The 17,645-nt window shown below is 47.4% G+C and overlaps 1 protein-coding gene across 2 annotated transcripts; it reads left to right on the top strand.

Annotated features, from left to right (window-relative positions):
• Window positions 1-4,817: 4,817 nt before the first annotated feature.
• On the top strand, window positions 4,818-17,268 carry ENTPD2 (ectonucleoside triphosphate diphosphohydrolase 2). Of its 2 annotated transcripts, none has more exons than XM_042479876.1 (9): window positions 4,818-5,017; window positions 11,683-11,800; window positions 12,925-13,075; window positions 13,348-13,507; window positions 13,615-13,845; window positions 14,271-14,540; window positions 15,313-15,432; window positions 16,287-16,421; window positions 16,552-17,268. In XM_042479876.1, the coding sequence occupies exons 1-9, from the start codon at window positions 4,886-4,888 to the stop codon at window positions 16,753-16,755; spliced, it is 1,521 nt and encodes a 506-aa protein (XP_042335810.1). In that variant the 5' UTR covers window positions 4,818-4,885; the 3' UTR covers window positions 16,756-17,268. The 2 variants fall into 2 exon arrangements, with proteins under 2 accessions (XP_042335810.1, XP_042335811.1); XM_042479877.1 differs by lacking the exon at window positions 4,818-5,017 and adding an exon at window positions 9,055-9,828.
• Window positions 17,269-17,645: the final 377 nt, after the last annotated feature.

Below are 17,645 nucleotides of genomic sequence, written 5' to 3'. Positions count from 1 at the left end.
CCCCCATGAAAGGGTCATTCGACCCCCAAAGGGGTCCCGACCCACAGGTTGGGAACCACTGCTCCAGGGGAAGTGGGTCTTTCTTTTCCCCAATTCAGACTTCTTATCTTTTCCATCTCTATGCTTTGAAGTTTCTTGTTTCCACTCTCTGTACTGGGTGCCCTTTCGCCTTCTTGCTTTCAGTTCCTCTCTGCGGCAACCCTTTCCTCTTCATCTGCAAGGAATTGGTCTCAGGGTGACTCACTGCCTTTTCAAAGGAACCGCAGAATGAGCAACTTCAATCTCATTTGATGCTTTTGCACACCATGCGCTTTGGTGGAAGCACATTTGAGGAAGGATGCCCTCAACCTGTTACCCCAAAGTTCAAACTTCTGTCAATCCATCCATCCTTTGTATCCATATTATCATAGAGTTGGAAGGGTCCCCATCAAATCCCCAAAAAGGACTCTTTTTGGAGAGATGGTGACTCTCTAGATCCTAAAGAATGAGGCAATATACTGGGACTTTAAATTTTTTAGGGTTTCTACCTCCAACAAAGGTGAAAGCTTTTTAATTTTTTAAGACCTGGGATTATGTTTGGCATGTGTTACCTACAATGTTCCTAATGCAAAACCGTGGAATGATTCAAAGGTCTCTGCCTAATGGAAGGGGTTTGTGACCAAGGATCTCAGAAGAAGTAACCTTTTGCAATTTTGACTTTTATCTCCTGGGCTTTGGGAAGCTTTGTTCCTAGTGACACACAGCCAGAAATAAGAGGAACCTGCTTGCATAGATATCCCTCCAAAGAGCAACACCTTGAAAAAATGCAAGCCTGGGATTAACATTATCCACTTCTAATATAATTTATTCCCCTGATATGATTCTGATGAAGAAGCCGGTGGAGCTTTGAAAGCTTTCAAATGCATTTTGGTATCTGTGTTTTGTGGATTTTGGATGTTGTTATGCTTTGCTAGACACGCCTATCTATGAATATGTCACTATCTCTCTAGGATCCTTATCATACTACATTGTTATGGCACTTGTTCTTGAGTGAATTCAAGTCATTTCAGACTTATGGAGACCCAAAAGTGACCCTATCATGGGGTTTTCTTGGCACGGTTTGATCAGAGGAGCCTTGCCCTGAGGCTGAGAGACTGTGACTTTCCCATGGCTGAGCTGGGAATCGAACCCTGGTTTCAGGAGTCGTAATCCAAAATTCAGGACAGAAAAAAGAGCCCATGTGTGAACTTTGCCCATTAAATGCCAAGGCCTGTGCCAAGTGTGCCAGATGAATGGCCAAGCCCTATCAATGGTTCCTTTCACTTCTCCTCCCATTCATCTTTCCCCTATTATTCCTGACTGTGAGAATCCACATGCTTTTTGGGGAGGGAACAGCGAACACAGCGGCGGATCTGGTGCAGGCATTATTTTTGCAAGCCTCCCAAAACGCTGTCCTTCCTCAACAACTGCAAAGCAATCTGCTAAAACACACCATAAACTTCTACCTCTGGATCCAGAGAGAGCAGATCATTTTGTTCTTCCAGCAAAGCCGGGTGTGGCGAGGACGAAGCTCCCTTCGGTTGTGCAAGAAGGCCTGGAGTGTTTAAAACGTGTTTGCTAAAGCCATAAAGAGGTCCCTGCTGCTGTCTTTATTTATTCAGATATGCGCCTGGTTTCCTCCTGCAGACGGATCCTGACTCACAAGGAAGACAAAGCCAATTGCAGAGAAGAACAACACATCTATGCCAGCTCCGAAAGCGCATTGGTACATAGTTTGTTCTGAGTATAATGCAAAAGGCTGGTTTTAATAAGGACCTTAAGGCAGGTTGCTGGTGTAGTGGTCTCAGCAATGGGATGTGATCCTGGGTTCAAATCCTGTTCAGCCATGGAAACCCACTGGGAATCCTTGGGTAAAACTGAAGGAGGCCAAGGCGGCATCTTTCCAAGAAAACCCCATGATAACGTCACTTTAGGGTCTCCATAATTCGGAAATGACTCAGAGAGCTCCACCTTTAAACATCTGTCTCTCTTGGCTGGGGATAAACAAGACCTCAAACGCCCCTTAGCCTTAAGTATAATAGAATAGCAGTTGTTCTTGTTGTTGTGTGTCTTCAAGTCGTTTCCGAACTATGGAGACCCTAAGGTGAACCTATCATAAGGTTTTCTTGGAAAGATGCCACCTTGGCCTCCTTTGGATTTCCTAAGGACCCCCAGTGGGTTTCCATGGCTGGACAGGATTTGAACCCAGGATCATAGGACCTTGGAAAGTTTCTTCAGATGGGAGTTTGCCATTGCCATCCTCTGAGGGTGAGAGAGTGTGACTTGCCCAGGGTCACCCAGTGCCGTAGTGGTTTGAGCATTGGACTACAACTCTGGAAGGTTCAATTCCCAGTTTGGCCATGAAACCCAATGGGTGACCCTTGGTCAAGTCACACTCTCTCAGCCTCAGAGGATGGCCATGGCAAACCCCCTCTAAGAAAACCCCTTTATGCTTTATGGTTGCCATAAGTCGGAAATGACTTGAAGGCACACGACAACAAAAGTATAATGTACTTAAACCACCCCTTTAATATAAATTGGTCTTTTGATACCTAGATTAGCACCTGTCTATCTGTCTCCCTATCAACTGTTGTATTCATTCATCTCCCCATCTATCACTTTGTTTGATCTTTCTCTTGGCCATATTTTGGGCAAGTTTGGCAGCTGTTGCTGCCCTCTTCTTCCCTATTTTTGGACAATACCTAAGAGGCCGTCCGGCGTGTTTTCCAAATTTTGGATGGCAACCAAAATGAGGCAGTGAGCCCTTCTTGTTTTGGCTGGGCGACTTCCATGCAGGCATCCTGGGAAAAGATCTTTTGCAGTGGACAGATGGACCTTGGCTTGACCCCTAAAGAAAGGCCATCCCTTTGTGCTTTCAGTGGAGAAGAGAGATGGTTGGATGCTCTTCAAAGAAACCAGGCTCCGTTTTTTGGACCTGGTCTTGTTTGCCCGGAAGGCACTCTTTCCCAGATGTCCCCCTTCTGTCCTGTGTTCAGTTGGACACTGGTGACCATTGTCTCTATGGCCTTGCAAGGCCTTTTGGACTTTCCATTTGGGGCAAAATGCCAACGGAAGGACAACAGACCACCCCACAAAGCAAAGCAAGCCCTTGCAAGATCTTTCCAAGAGCAGTTGGTGGGCGAAGGATGCAAAATGCCAACCGACCAAACGGGTAAGACAGCTAAAATTAGCTATTCTGATGTCTATTCAGATGTTTATGTATGCATTGCAGGGATATTGGGCTTTATGCTTCTTTTTCCACCCTCATCCCTTGTTGGCTGGCATCAGACTCTGTAATACAACCACGTTGTTTGTTCCAGTGGAAAGGTTGCAAAAATTGGTTTATCCTTAATACAGCCATTGGTGGGCATCATCTGAAGGCCAGCCCTATTTCGTAAGGACTTTGGGGAGCAGGCCTCTGTTTTCCATCCATGGATTCAAATTACAAGGACAGAGACTTCCCTTAAACATTTGGAAGGATTCCTTGACTATATAAGAGCTCTTTGGAGGGTTTAAGGACCTTCATTGGAGGCCTTTAGACAGCAGGATTCCCCTGCTAGGTCTGGATACATTGCTAAAGTGTGATCTGTTCATCCTCGGTTGGTGGAAGCGAGACTTTAGAATGGTTCCCAAATTTTGGTGATGCAGGGATTTTGGACTTCAACTCCCAGAAGCCCCAGTCAGCTTGGCCAACAGTCAAGAATACTGGGAACTGAAGTCCCCAAAACACCTGGGAAACCAAAGTTTGGAAACCACTTCTTGTTGCTGTGTGTCTTCAAATGGTTTCCAACTTATGGAGACCCCATCATAGGGTTTCCTTGCCAAAATTCTTCAGAGGAGGTTTGCCCTTGCCTTTCCCTGAGGCTGAGAGAGTGACTTGCCCATGGTTGACCCAGGAATCGAACCCTGGTCTCCAACGCTCAAACCACTAGGCCACCAGTGCTTTAGAGAAGAAGGTGGTCTCCAAGGGTCCCCTCCAGCTCAGATGAAGACAAGGAGAACTCATCCAGGGTGACCAGGAATCCTCCATTTCCAGGACGAGTCCTCCATTTTCAGCCTTCTGTCCAGGAGGAAATTCCAAAACGTTCTCCGCCTGGAGCATCCCTAAGAAGCATGCCTTGACATTGACATGAGGGCTTTGGGGCTTTGCTTGGGTCATACCCTCCATTTTTCTGGGAGGTCCCACATTTTGGGGGGGTGCCTTGTCCTCCTTTGCAGTCAGGACATGGGTCACCTTGGACCCACAGGGGACCCGGGCAGGTTTTGGGGGTCCAGTACCTTGGACAGCGGAGCTCCCAGGAAAACCTTCCCCAGAGGGCTGCCTCAAAGTGGTCCCAAGCTTTTCCAAAATGGTGAACCTGCTCAGCCCAAAGCCATCCATGAAGACCCTCTGGCTCCATGTTTGCAGGGATGGCCTCATCACCTCACAAAAGGAGGACAAAAAGGGAGTTTCAATGGAGGACAGGACCCGAGAGACCCCTCCTGGCAATGTGGCTTCTTAGTCCTGCTGCAAACCTTGTGGGCTTCCTCCTGAGAAGGGAGGCAGGGAGGACAGCTCCCTGGGAAAGGAGAGGGGGGCCACGTCTGAATTGCAATGGGACTCCTTTGGCAGGCAGGTGATTCCCAAGGAGGAATGATACCTGAAAGGTCCACCTGGCGGTTGGGATCCTGGGCTGCTCTCTGGAGCTGACTGGGCAGCTTTGCAAGGAAAGAGGAGGAAGAGGCGAGGAGCGGTGGATCGGCCCCTTCTGCAGCCGAGGCGGAGCCTGCCTTTGCCTTTGCCTCCTTCGGTGCCTTTGCCTTTGCTGCTGGGTCCTCCTTGGGGCAGTAGCAGCAGCAGCAGCAGGAGAGAAGAGGGAGGAGGAGGATGGGCTCCTCCGGGGGCAAGAAGAAGGGGGCAGCGGCAGCTCTGCTGGGGGCCCTGGCCCTGGCTGCTCTGGCCGCCCTCCTCCTCCTCTGCCTCCCGGCCAAGGACCTCCGGCAGACCCCCGGCTTCAAGGTGAGACTGGCCTCCTCCCAGGGAAAGCCCCCCCAGGAAGGGGGGCATGGCCCGGGGGAGGGGGGCTTGCACCGGGATCCCTCTTTCTCCCCTTTTCTTCTTCCTTAATTTACATCCCACTTTTCTCCCCCCCCCCCTTGATTCATTCCTTGATTTAGAATCAGAGAATCATTGCCATCCCACTTTTCTCCTTCCTTCCTTCCTTCCTTCCTTCCTTCCTTCCTTCCTTCCTTCCCCACCCATTTTCCTCAGAGGACCCCCCCCCCAACTTGGCTTCCTGAACCCCTTGAAGAGAGGGCACTCTCATCCATCCATCCCCTTTCTCCATCACTGGACCAACCCAAAGGCACCTGACAGCTTTTGTAAGCTTTCCCAGTCCAGATTCAGGTTCTGGAGGGAGGTTCATGCAGCTGGCCCTGGGGATACTGGGACATTCAGTCCAGGGAATAGAACTTTAAACTCACTCAGCAAAAGAAAAAGCTGCCCTCTGAACTGAGGGCAAGAGCCGCAACTTGTGGTTGACCAAATGCAGGACTGTGACTAGCTCTTGCTTTCTTCTCTATCCTTTCTTTGCCTGACGAAGAAGCCAAGGGAGCTTCATAAAGCTTGCAACACACAACAGCCACAAGGACTTTCATGGCTCTTTAAAGCAGATTTTCCAAGCAGCTCTTGGATGCAGCTCCCATTTATTTTGAGCTTCTCTGAAGGCCACATGTTTTGCAATGGAGTTCTTCTCTTTGTTAATGGCTGCAGAGAATATATATATTTCTGTTTAGTGATGAACTGTCTCCTTCTGGGTCTAGAACAGACTTGTCGGAAGGGCTGCTTGCTGGTTTGTAAAACACAGACACACAGATCTCCTTTCAGTCCCTGGGTAGAAGCCACGCCATCTGGGTTTCCATCCAGAACATCTGACCTCGCTTCTCTCCCTTCACCCCAAAAAGAAGAGGAACAAAGCCGTTTTGCATTTCTAGATTCTTCCTTACACGGTATAATTGTGATGCTGCTTCTCTCAGTCTGGATGCTGGAGCTGAGCAAAATGATGGTGATGATGATGATGATCCAGGGTTTGTTTCACTTGGGAGTAAAGGATCCATTTATGAAACCAATGACCTGCAACCTAGCATTGCTTAGTTGCTTGGTATTATAAGAGGGCAACATACTCATGAAATATGTTATGTATGTATGTATGTACAGCGCTGTGTAAATTTACAGCACTATATAAATAAAGGTTAATAATAATAATAATAATAATAATAATAATGAAATACAATGTTATGCTTTTCTCAACAGCCTCAAGTGAAGCCTCCATTATCAAAGGCAGTCTACCTCTTGGTGGGAAGAGTCATTCCTCTTTGGCTTGCAAAGCTTCCCTGGCTGCTTTTGGGATTAGGAAGTCTTAATGAATTGGCTTCCATCTCATTAAGCGAAGCTCTCGTATGCCTAAGAACTCTCGTTCTCCTGGTTTGCAAGCTTTAGTAGTGCTGAGACATCGTCCGGAGGAAGGTGGCTTTGCATTCAGGGAGCCTTGTCTCCATGAGGGCCAGGGACTGGTCTGCTTTTCTATGAGGAAGGTGTGGCTGGGATTTTTCCAGCATGGGACAGGCAATACTAACTGCATATCCCATCTTGGAGAAATCCCAGACACACTCGCTATATAGAAAAGCAGACAGGTTCATGCTCCTCATGGTTTGAGGCCACATTTGATTCCAGAGAAGATCTGGAGTTCTTCTCCACATTCTGGAGATCTTCATATTCTGTGGCATTTCTTCACATTCTGGAGATCTTCTCCATTTTCGATTCCAGAGAAGGACCCCATTTGGGGTCAAAGGCAGAAAGGGCAATGCTCCCCAAAATACTAGCATGGGTTACCATTTGTTAAAAGCTTTAACTGACAGCACCAAAGCCTTTGGAGAAGTTTGAACAATTTGTTCCAAAGCTAGAAAACCATTGGAGGCTGGTGCCACGGAGAAGGGCATTTGGGGAACAGCGGGATTGGGAGCCAAAGAGATTGGGGGGGGGGCTCCTAAATTTCTCCAGCCCTCTCATACAAAGAGGCCCAATTAAGTCTTGCAATGCCTTGCTTGGAGAGGTTAAGGCTGCAGCCGCACTGCAGAAAGAATCCAGGTTGATGCCACTTTAACTACCATGGAGCCATGGGAGGCAAAGTGGTTTATTTCTGCAGTGCAGATGCAACCCAGGTACCTGCTTCCTCCTGGCGTTTCTGTGTGAGTTTGCAGACTTCTCTTCTTTCCTTCCCCTGGATTTAAATCCAGGTCCTTTGGGATGAGTTGCATAAAAGACTGTTCTCTCTCTTCCCTTGGTTTTCTTCCCTTTGAGCTGGATCTCTGCCCGGCTGCCCTATAAACAAGCCAAGCTTGACCTAATGTGCTTCCATCCCAGCAGCGAACGTGACTTCAAGCCAGGCAAAAAATGTGCTCCGGCCATTGTTATCCCAGAGGCCAAGAGGGGAAAGCGGGGAAGGAGGATGGACCTTGCAGTCCTCTTGGGCAAGGAAATCTCATTGTGCCTTTATTGGGCACAATCCTCTTTTGGGATTGCAGTGCTGCAAGTCTGGGGTTTGCCAGCCTTGCAAGCCACACTCTCTCAGCCTCAGAAGGATGCAAAGGCAAAGCCTCTCTGGACAAATCTTGCCACAAAAATAGGATTGGCGTAAGGTGGAAATGATTTGAAGGCACACAGCAACAGCAAGAAGACTCCCAGAGGGTTCCAAGCGCTGCATTTCTTATTGCATCATCATCATCATCATCATCATCATCATCATCATCATCATCATCGAGAATGTGGAGCCGCCACATGCAATTCAAGGGTGCAAAAGGGGCATTACACCTGTGCTTTCCTTGCGCACGTGAGTGTGCATTGAGGCACATATTTGGTTGCTTGACGTTGCCATGCAACACAAGGCTTGTACAGCCCAATCTAATACACAACTCTGCAGGCAGAGATGTATCTTATTAGGTGATGATGTCGAATTCCAGTTGATAATTAAGAATTTTGATGGCCTTTTGCAACTTCTAGAATCTGTTTCGGCTCTCAAGGCGCATCAAGGTGGCTGTCCCGCCTTGCAAGGTCGGCATTGGGCTCTTTTTCTTCTTCCCTTGGATCTATCTTGAACCTTCTGGTGATGGTCCGCAGTGGTTTTGATCAAGGACGAATAGCACAGGGCTGGAAGCTGTGGGGAACACTTCCTTGTTTCCGGCTGTGGTTTCCTTCCACTTCCTTCCTTTTGTCAAAAAGAAGCAGAAAGGTCTTTTCAGAAATGCAAAGCCACACAAGACAAGTTGGAGTTTTCTTTGCATGGGCTTTTTCATTAATGCAATGGTTTATTAATGACAAATCACTTTCTTTTCTTGGGGGGTCTGCAAGATGATGCCTCTGCTGCAACTATTGAGGTGTGTACTGTATAGAAAGTGTTGCATTACCAAGACTTTGGAGGTCCAGGTTCAAATCTCCCACCCTGATGGCGAGTGAGAAGCCCAAAGAATAACCATAACTAAAGTTAGCATATCCAGGCATTGTAGATATTGCAAACAAACAAACAAATAAACAAAAAAATACAGTGCAGGTATCGCAGGGGGAAACATGCATTGCAGGTAATGTAGAATAACCACGCATTGCAGGTGTTGCAAGAAAACCATGCATTGGTATTGGCCACATAGCAAAAAAGTACAATGCCATCCAGAATCCACAAAAGAGGGATACCTTTATGGGATTGACCAAAATGCACCAGATACATGTTGCAAGCTTTGGAAGCTGCACTGGCTTCCTGTGAAAGGATGTCATATTGAGGAGGGAGCAAGCTTGTTTTCTGCTGCTCCAGAGAACAGGACCCAGAACAATGGATACAAGCTGCAGGAAAAGAGATTCCACCTCAACATTAGGAGGAACTTCCTGACAGTAAGGGCAATTCGACAGTGGAACAAACTCCCTCGGAGTGTAGTGGAGTCTCCTTCCTTGGAGGTCTTCAAACGGAGGCTGGATGGCCATCTGTTGGGGATGCTTTGATTTGGATTTCCTGCATGGCAAGGGGTTGGACTGGATGGCCCTTGCGGTCTCTTCCAACTCTATGATTCTATGATTCTTTTTCGCTCCATCTGTGGAGGAAGTCAGGAGTTGTGTGTCTATCTGTGTGTATGTGTGTGTTGGTCTCCTGGATGTCTTTGTGGGTCTGTTCCATTTCCGAGGCCCCAAGACACTGTTTATGGAAAGAGACTTGGCCTTCCTTGTGTATTCGTTGCAAAATCATCTCCAGGGGAACCAAAGTTTTAAAAAAGAAAGAGGAAGGCAGGAGGGAGGGAGGGAGGTTGGGACACTTACAGATTGATATCAGATGCAGAAGGGGAACAAAACAAGGCCCTCTTGGGGTGGCGAAGTTGGCAGCGGATTGTGAGAAAGGTTGCGTCGCGGAGGAGGGCAGGAGGGTCTGGAAATGGCGTGAGCGTGACGAATATAAGGCAAAAAATAGATTGTTCTCATTCTCTTCTGATATTTAAACCATATGGAGTATATCCACTAAAGCTGAATTATTTTGGCCTGGGAGAATTGGGATGGGTTCTTCTTGTGGGACTGGCTGCCTACCTGGATGGGCTTTTTTGGCAATATAGTGGTCCCTCCACATTTGACGGGGTTTGGGGTGAAGGACCCCCATGAATGTGGGGAAAAATATATGCCATTCTTTTTACCTTTTTACCTAGCAATCTCCAGCTCCTCCAGTGCAACTCTGTGGTCAACATCGGCCAGAAATTGACCACAGAATCATGTTAGAGGACCTACAAGTGAATTTAATGCAGGTGCAGAATTTTATTTGGAGGTGCAATGCCTTCATTTTGCTCCCCCAGACCCTTCATATACCTTTGAGATCCCTTGTCATGGAGTTTCCCTGCAACCCAGTATGGATTCATGTGCATTTTCTTGTCCTAGAGGAGACCTGGGTTTTTGTCCTTGCAAACACATGGCCCATCATCCACCCCCGCCAAGCACCATTCCCCATTCATGCCAAGGCTCTGGAGAGACATGATTTCATTCCATTGTGCTCCTCTGGCAGCCGATCGCCAACTTCTGGTTCCTGTTTGGACTTGCGTTGCAGAGAGCATTCCTGCTCCAAAACCTGGAACAAGAGAGTTTGCAAAGGCATGCCCTCCAACATTTCACAGAGGAGAATTGGGACACATGTGGCCAACGAACATCAGAGTTCAGCAAAGAGGGCAATAGTTATTCATAAAGAATAATAAGGGATTAATAACAGGAGATTCTGCAGCAGTTTGATTTTGCCATAGCTGACTGGGAAGGGAAAGGCGATTCTCTTTCTTCTCCTTTTCCCCGCTATTGAGTTAGCTGAATGCAAACTGCTTTAACTTCAGTTTGCAGCAAATAAAGTAGGATGAGGACAAAGGAGAGATTGGGAGGAGGAAAGAGAAACCAGACATTTTAAAAGCATCTGAGAAAGTGGGACGGCGGAGGATTAATTAGGAATTATTAAGAATGAATTGGGAAGTTGAAGGGTCTGTATGTAGATAGGTAGGTCGGTAGGTCAGTCGGTTGATCGATCGATCGAATGATCGATAGATAGGGTTAGGGTTGTAGACCAGAACTTTCCCAGTGTTTCCAATTCAGGAAGGGCTCTCCATTTGCTGCTAGACTCCCAATCCCATCAGCCCCAGCCATATGATCAGGGAACATGGGAGCTGTAGTCACATATAGGGAGGCCACTGGTTTCCTATCCCTGGTGCTATATCCCTGAGCTTTCCCAAATAACTTGACCAAATCCTTTTTTCTTGGGGTACAACCTCCAAGTGCCTCCAAATGTTCCCAGCCATCGTTTGGAGAAACTTGGAGGTTGTAACCCAAGAAAAAGATATCTTTGCCAAACTGCTGGTTCTACTTTACATCCCTTGTTTTCAGCCTCTTTTGGGGAGCAGCCATGCATTTAAAAATAAAACTTAAAAGCAAATTGGGGAATAGTGACACAGAGGATAATGCTGTGAGCAAAGGCCTTCTTGGCTTTCTGAAAACATTGTGCAAAATTGGGCATGCAAGATGAAAACCTTCTGCAAATCCCCGTGGGAACTGCGTGTCCCTCCGTTCCCGGTGTTATACGAAAATGCTTCTGTGGGTCTCAGGTGAGCCCTTCTTAGGAAAAAGCTCCTTCCCTTGGCTGCCCAACTTCGGCATGTTTGCCAAGAGCCAGGAGGCCTATTTATAGCAAGTAGCTCATAAACCCATAGATGGTCAAAGGGACAGGGAGGTTTGGGATTTCTGGTCTGAGCTGAGCTCTTCTGAACCCCAAGAAAAACCCCCGAAGGGTTCATCTCAGGTTGGAAATGACTTGGAGGCACACAATGGGAAAATACGTCACGAAAGCCAAAGTCCAGGGGATTTGTTCCAAGCAGCTCCATTGTAATTCCCCTCGATTTGTACAAGCATATCCTGCCAAATTCTTAGTTTGCATCATATCTTAGTTTGTATCTCAGAGCCAGCTTGGCATCATGATTTGAGTGTTGGACAGGGTCTGAAACCCGGTTCGGCCAAGGCAAGTCACTCTTTCTCAGCCGCAAAGGATAGCAATGGCAAAGGATGGGAACATAAAAACTAGTCCTCCTTTTCTCTTGCACTCGCTTCCCAAATTTCTTTCTCTGTGTGCGCAGTATGGGATCGTCCTGGATGCCGGATCCTCACACACGGCTCTCTTTGTGTACAAATGGCCGGCGGACAAGGAGAACGACACGGGGATTGTGAGTCAACACAGCATGTGCGACGTGGAAGGTAAGCGTGCAAATCCCACGGATTTTGCCTTATGCTTTCTTCTTCTTCTTCCACACATCTAACTGGTTCAGACAAAGAACTGTCCCACTCTGCACTTGATCTTCCAGTTTAGAACTGGCAGTGCCATCCTCTTCAATATTATTATTACTGTCACGACCATTTATTTGTATAGCATCCTTGCTGTACATGGTGCTTTACAAGTAAAAGAATAACACAAATAACAGCCAGCCCTGCCAAAAGCATTCAATCTAAAGGATTATTATTGTTGTTGTTGTGAAATAAAGACCAGTGTGCCCTCCCTGGGAGTGCTTGGCACCAGCTGGGCAAAGGAGCACAAAAGGGCCAGGTGTGCTTGTTTTCCCAAACAGAGGAGGAGAAGAAGAAGAGAAAAAGAAAAAGAAAGACAGAGAATGGGAGGCTTGGCATTCATGCCCCATGAATTGGGTGCCCATCCCAAATGGCTCCAGGATCTAAGAGATGCTCAACCTGGGTGTGCCACAAGCAATGCGATGGGCACAACTTAATTCTGGCTATGTCATTTTACTGTTGTGGGTTGTGTAGCTGGGAGGGATGCACACTCTGTCCTGCCACATTTTCTGGGCTCAGGGGCACAGGACCCCTGTGAATGTGCAAAAATCACAAATTAGAAAGACACAATGTTTGTAACCTCTCTAGGTCCTCCAGTGCAACTCTGCAATCAACACCTGCCAGACATTGACCATAGAATTGCACTGGAGGAGTGACAAATGTCTAGTGGAGGGTTCTCTAGGAATCTCCAGGTCCTTCAGTGCATAGACTTTAGGTTAAAGTTGACCATAGAGTTGCGCTGGAGGACCTGGATATTCCTAGTGGGAACATATTAATAAAGTCCGTGAGTAATCAAATCTGCAAAAGTCAAAGCCACAAATGTGGAAGGACGGGTGTATTTGCCTAGTGGAGTGGTCTCTGCTTGGGACAAGAAGCGTTTGGGATTTTGGAATATTTGCAGCTACATTATGAGATACCTTGGAGATGAGACCCAAGTCTAAACATGAAATTTATTTCTGATATATATATATATATATATATATATATATATATATATATATATAATGATTGCCCCTTCTCTTTCCTTGGATCCGCAGGAGGAGGAATCTCCAGCTACGCTAAAAATCCGCCAGACGCAGGCGCAAGTTTGAAGGCATGTCTCAACCAGGCCGTGGCCGCTGTCCCAAAGGAGAGGCATGCGGTCACCCCTCTTTACCTTGGAGCCACAGCCGGCATGCGGCTGCTCAAGTGAGCTTCTCCCAAAAGGGCCCTTTCCTATTATTAATTATGGTTGTTATTGAGTCCATACAGTCTTCCCTCTGTATCCACAGATTCTTCATCCATGGATTCCCAAACTTCAGTCCTCCAGGTGTTTTGGACTTCAGCTCCCAGAATTCCTAAATATTAGCCAGCAGTCAGGAATTCTGGGACCTGAGGTCCAAAACACCTGGAGGACTGAAGTTTGGGAATCACTGGTTTCCAAACCATGCCATTTATTTCATCTTATTTTATTTGCGCAGCCTCACCGACCCACAGGCTTCGGACCATGTCTTGGCGGCCGTGGCCTCCACACTGAAGCAATACCCTTTCGACTTTCGCGGAGCCCGGATTTTGAGCGGAGAAGACGAAGGGGTCTTTGGCTGGGTCACCGCCAACTACCTTCTTGAGAACTTCATCAAGGTGAGACCTCAACCTCAATCACTGTGGCCAGCCCTGGGGGATAATGGGAGTTGCTGTAGTCCAGTAAGACGATGATGTACTTATTCCCTTGGGTTTTCCTTACTTAGTACGGATGGATCGGGCAGTGGGTCCGTCCCAAGAAGAAGACCCTGGGGGCCATGGACCTTGGAGGAGCCTCCACCCAGATCACCTTTGAGACCCCCGAGGAGATTGAGAGCCGGCCGGCCAATGCGGTTACTCTCCGGCTCTACGGCCAGAACTACAAGGTCTATACTCACAGTTTCCTCTGCTACGGCCGGGACCAGATCCTCAAGAGGATTCTCTCCAGGGTCTTGAAGGTAAAAGCCCGCCTTTCAATGGGGACCTCTATTTACTTGTTTTACAGAGGAAACCAGAAGCCAGTGGCCGAGGATTTGGGCACTTTTGGTGTGCATTGGCCACTTTTCATGTGCACTGGCCACTTCTGAAATGTGTGAACTACTTTTTTGATATGTGTTGCTTATTTTTGATACGCTTTGGCCACTTTTGATGTGCCTTGGCCACTTTTGATGTGCGTTGGCCCCTTTTTTTTGATGTGCGTTACGCATTTGTATCCAATTCTGTAAATGCCATTAGCTTGCTGTGACCGTCTGTGCCTCTCATTTCCGGGGGCCAAAGGTGGGATGTGACCCAATTCAGTGAACCAGCGCTTGGCTGCATTGCATTGCTTTCTTTATACTCCTTTGTCGGAGCCATTAATGGTGATGTTTTCCGTCGGCCGCAGGCTGCGCGGTTTGCGCTGAAGGCAGACAACCCTTGCTGGCCGAGGGGCTACAGCCGGAGCTTCAGCATGGACAGCGTCTACAGCTCCCCTTGCACTGCCAGCGAGAAGCCCCCCAACTACTTCCCCATAGCCATCGTGAACATGAGTGGCTCTGGGAACGTGGACCAGTGCCAGGCGCACGCAGCCAGCCTCTTCGCCTTCAAGGACTGCCCTTATTCCCGCTGCTCTTTCGACAAAGTCTTCCAGCCCAGCGTCACTGGGGACTTCATCGTGAGTAGCCATTACACAAGCACTATACTTTGGGCAGATTTATCTGGGAGACCCGGGTTCGAATGCCCACTCATTAGCCATAAACCCCGTTGGCTGACCTTATCGCAAATCATACTCTCTCAACCTCAGAGGAGGCCAATGCAAACTCCCTCTAAATAGAGCAAAGAAAAGCATTGGAACCGTTATGGTGTTATGGTTTGAGTGTCGGACTAGGTCTCCAAAAGACCAGGGTTCAAATCCTTGCTTAGCCATGGAAACCCATTAGGTAACCTTGGGCAAGTCACACTCTCTCAGCTTCAGAGGAACATAATGACTTTGTACTTTTAAATGGGCTTCAAACAAATAGTTTTTTAAAAAATTTTGAACTGTATTTTATTGGGCAATTTTTCTGGAAGCCAGATGGGCAGGAATGCCCTTGAAACCACAAACTCCAACTTTCTCCAAACTCTGCACTTTGTGGATTCAGACTTTGAGCGCTACCTCCCCCTATTGGACAATGAAAGTATAACACCCCATTTTCTGTATCCTTTCAGAAAATCCATTAGCCGAGGTGCTTTTGATTCTGCGCATGAAAGTTGCCGACTGTTTTACTTTTTGCTAAATCAGTAACTAGCAATCTCAATCTTTTATTTCATTCTAGCTTTTTCCAACAAAGGACTTTCTTTTTTGCCAAAACCAATGTGTTCTTGCATCACTAACAAACCTGAACTCCTTTCTTGCCTCCTCTTCTTTTTTCCCTCCCTTGCATGTTTTTCTTTTTGCTCCCCAACAGGCTTTCTCAGCCTTTTTCTACACGGTGGACTTCATCCAGTCGGAGATGAAGCGGCGGGTGGCCACCCCACGCGATCTGGAAGAGGCCACGGCAGAAATTTGCAACGCTACGTGGTCCGAGGTGGGTCTTGTCCTGCGCCAGACTTTGCGGATGCAGAAGTCGAGTGGTCTTTTTCTCTGCCTCTGAGAAGCCAAACTTGAGCTCTCAGTTTAACTGGTGTTGCAACAGTTGTGCAATGCCACCTTGTTGGTGGACTCTGGCATTGCACAACTGACTGTGCATACAGTTGTCCATGAACATATGTGTGCCTGCACCTGCAATGAATAATGTGCAACACTCTTCATCATTGTTGATAGACCTTGCAGCACCTTTGAAACTTACTGAAAGAAAGACTTTGGCAGCATGAGCTTTCATAGACTTATGTCTACTTCCTCAGATGCATTTGGTCCAAATGCATCTGGGGAAGTATACTTCAATCTATGAAAGCTCAGGCCTGTTACAGACAGCCCAAATAAAGCTGCTTCGGGTCACAGTGGAGGTATGGTGTTTTAGTGATGCATGCGTCCTAAGAGTCCAGAAGCCACACCAAAGCCACGCTCCAGCCCTAAGGACTGGAGCGTGGCTTTGGTGCAACTTCTGGACTCTTAGGACGCATGCACAATTGGAACACCATACCTCCACTGTGACTCGAAGCAGCTTTATTTTGGCTGTCTGTAACAGGCCTCAGTCTGTCAACTTCTTTCTTTCAATGAGTCTCAGAGGTGCTGCAAGATCTCTGTGCATCCTGATTTTACAGACTAACATGGCTGTATCTTGAATTCTACTGTCCATCCATGTGCAAAGCCCATCTTTGGGTATTTTGCCCCATCTCACACAGGTTTGTAAGCCACCAGCCTCCATGGGAAATAAAACATGGACTATTTTGACCCGGAGAATGTAATTCAAGCGCCTCCTTTTTCTCTTTGCAAACCCAGCTCTACGCAAAAGCACCGAAGATGGAGAAGTTCTTGGCTGACTATTGTCCGATGGCCAACTTCGTCTACTTGATCCTGATGGAGGGCTACAAGTTTAATGACACCAATTTCCCAGATATCACCTTCCAGAAAAAGGTGAGGCCACTGTGACACGGATAACTTGGGGGGAAAGGTTTTTAAAAAGACATTGGTTGCAATTTTTTGTGTGTGCATTGTTTTAATTGCTTCCTGTTTTAAGAAAAGGGGTTTCTCTTTGACCATTCAGGCTGGTGACACGTCCATCGGCTGGGCCTTGGGCTACATGCTGAACCTGACCAACATGATCCCTGCGGAGGAGACCGGCTTCTGGAAAGGGACGGCATACGGTCCTTGGGTCGGCCTTGTCCTGCTCTTGGTGGCCATCGTCTTGGTGTCCTTGGTGGCCACCTTGTGCCTCCTGAGATCCTCCAAGGGACGCGGGACCATGTAGAAGGGGCAAAACGTGGAGGACAAGGAGTCTCCACTGACCCTGACGGTGTGACTTGGCTCGCTCACTCGAGCCTCTTATACACACCAGACATTCCCAGCCCTCCCTGGACTCTTGGCTGTTCATCCTTCGGATCATTAGAAGGAGAAGGGAGGTATGGATGGAAATGAACCTGGGGAGTCATTGCCTACTTTTCCATCTCCCAAAAAGCCTTCAGCAAAGACCACCGCACGGTCTCCACACGTCCAAGGACTTCGTTGTTTTTATCCGTTCCTCTTCTGAGACTCAGGGATCCCGAGTTCGGTTCATGGCACCCACCATGGACTACTACCAAATACATAGTCTAGCCCTTATGAAGGAGGGGAAGGCTGGGAAGCGATGGCTTTTGGCTTTCATTGCATTTTGGGTGCATGGCGAACTGCATTGACGAACCACAAGCAATGCACAGACTGCGTCGCTGCCAACCCTTCTCCAAAAATTTGGGTGCCTTATATTAAAAATTGGTTATAAAAAGGATTGCAGGCTTTTTTTAATTAGGCCAGACTAATGCAGTGTGTGTGTATGTCTTTGCTTGTTTGTTTGGCTGGACACACAATGGATTTGAGACCCAGCTGAGAAATAAAATCATGTCCTACGGATATTGGAATCGGCGTGATCTGATCATATCCAAATGTATAAATATATTTTGCAATGCCTCCTTGAAGAAATCCTGCAAAGAGACCTTACTACTGTCCTATTGGCTGCATCTGCATTGCAGAAATGATCTGGTCTGACACCACTTTAAGTGCCATGACTCAATGCTATGGAATTATGAGATTTGTAGTTTGTGGTGGCACCAGGCAGAGAAGATTAAAATGTCTCACAAAACTACAGTATCCATAATTCAATAGCAC

The sequence above is a fragment of the Sceloporus undulatus genome, chromosome 7 (genome assembly GCF_019175285.1).
Source record: "Sceloporus undulatus isolate JIND9_A2432 ecotype Alabama chromosome 7, SceUnd_v1.1, whole genome shotgun sequence".
Lineage (NCBI taxonomy): Eukaryota > Metazoa > Chordata > Lepidosauria > Squamata > Phrynosomatidae > Sceloporus > Sceloporus undulatus.
This window is presented reverse-complemented; position numbering and strand designations above follow the sequence as displayed.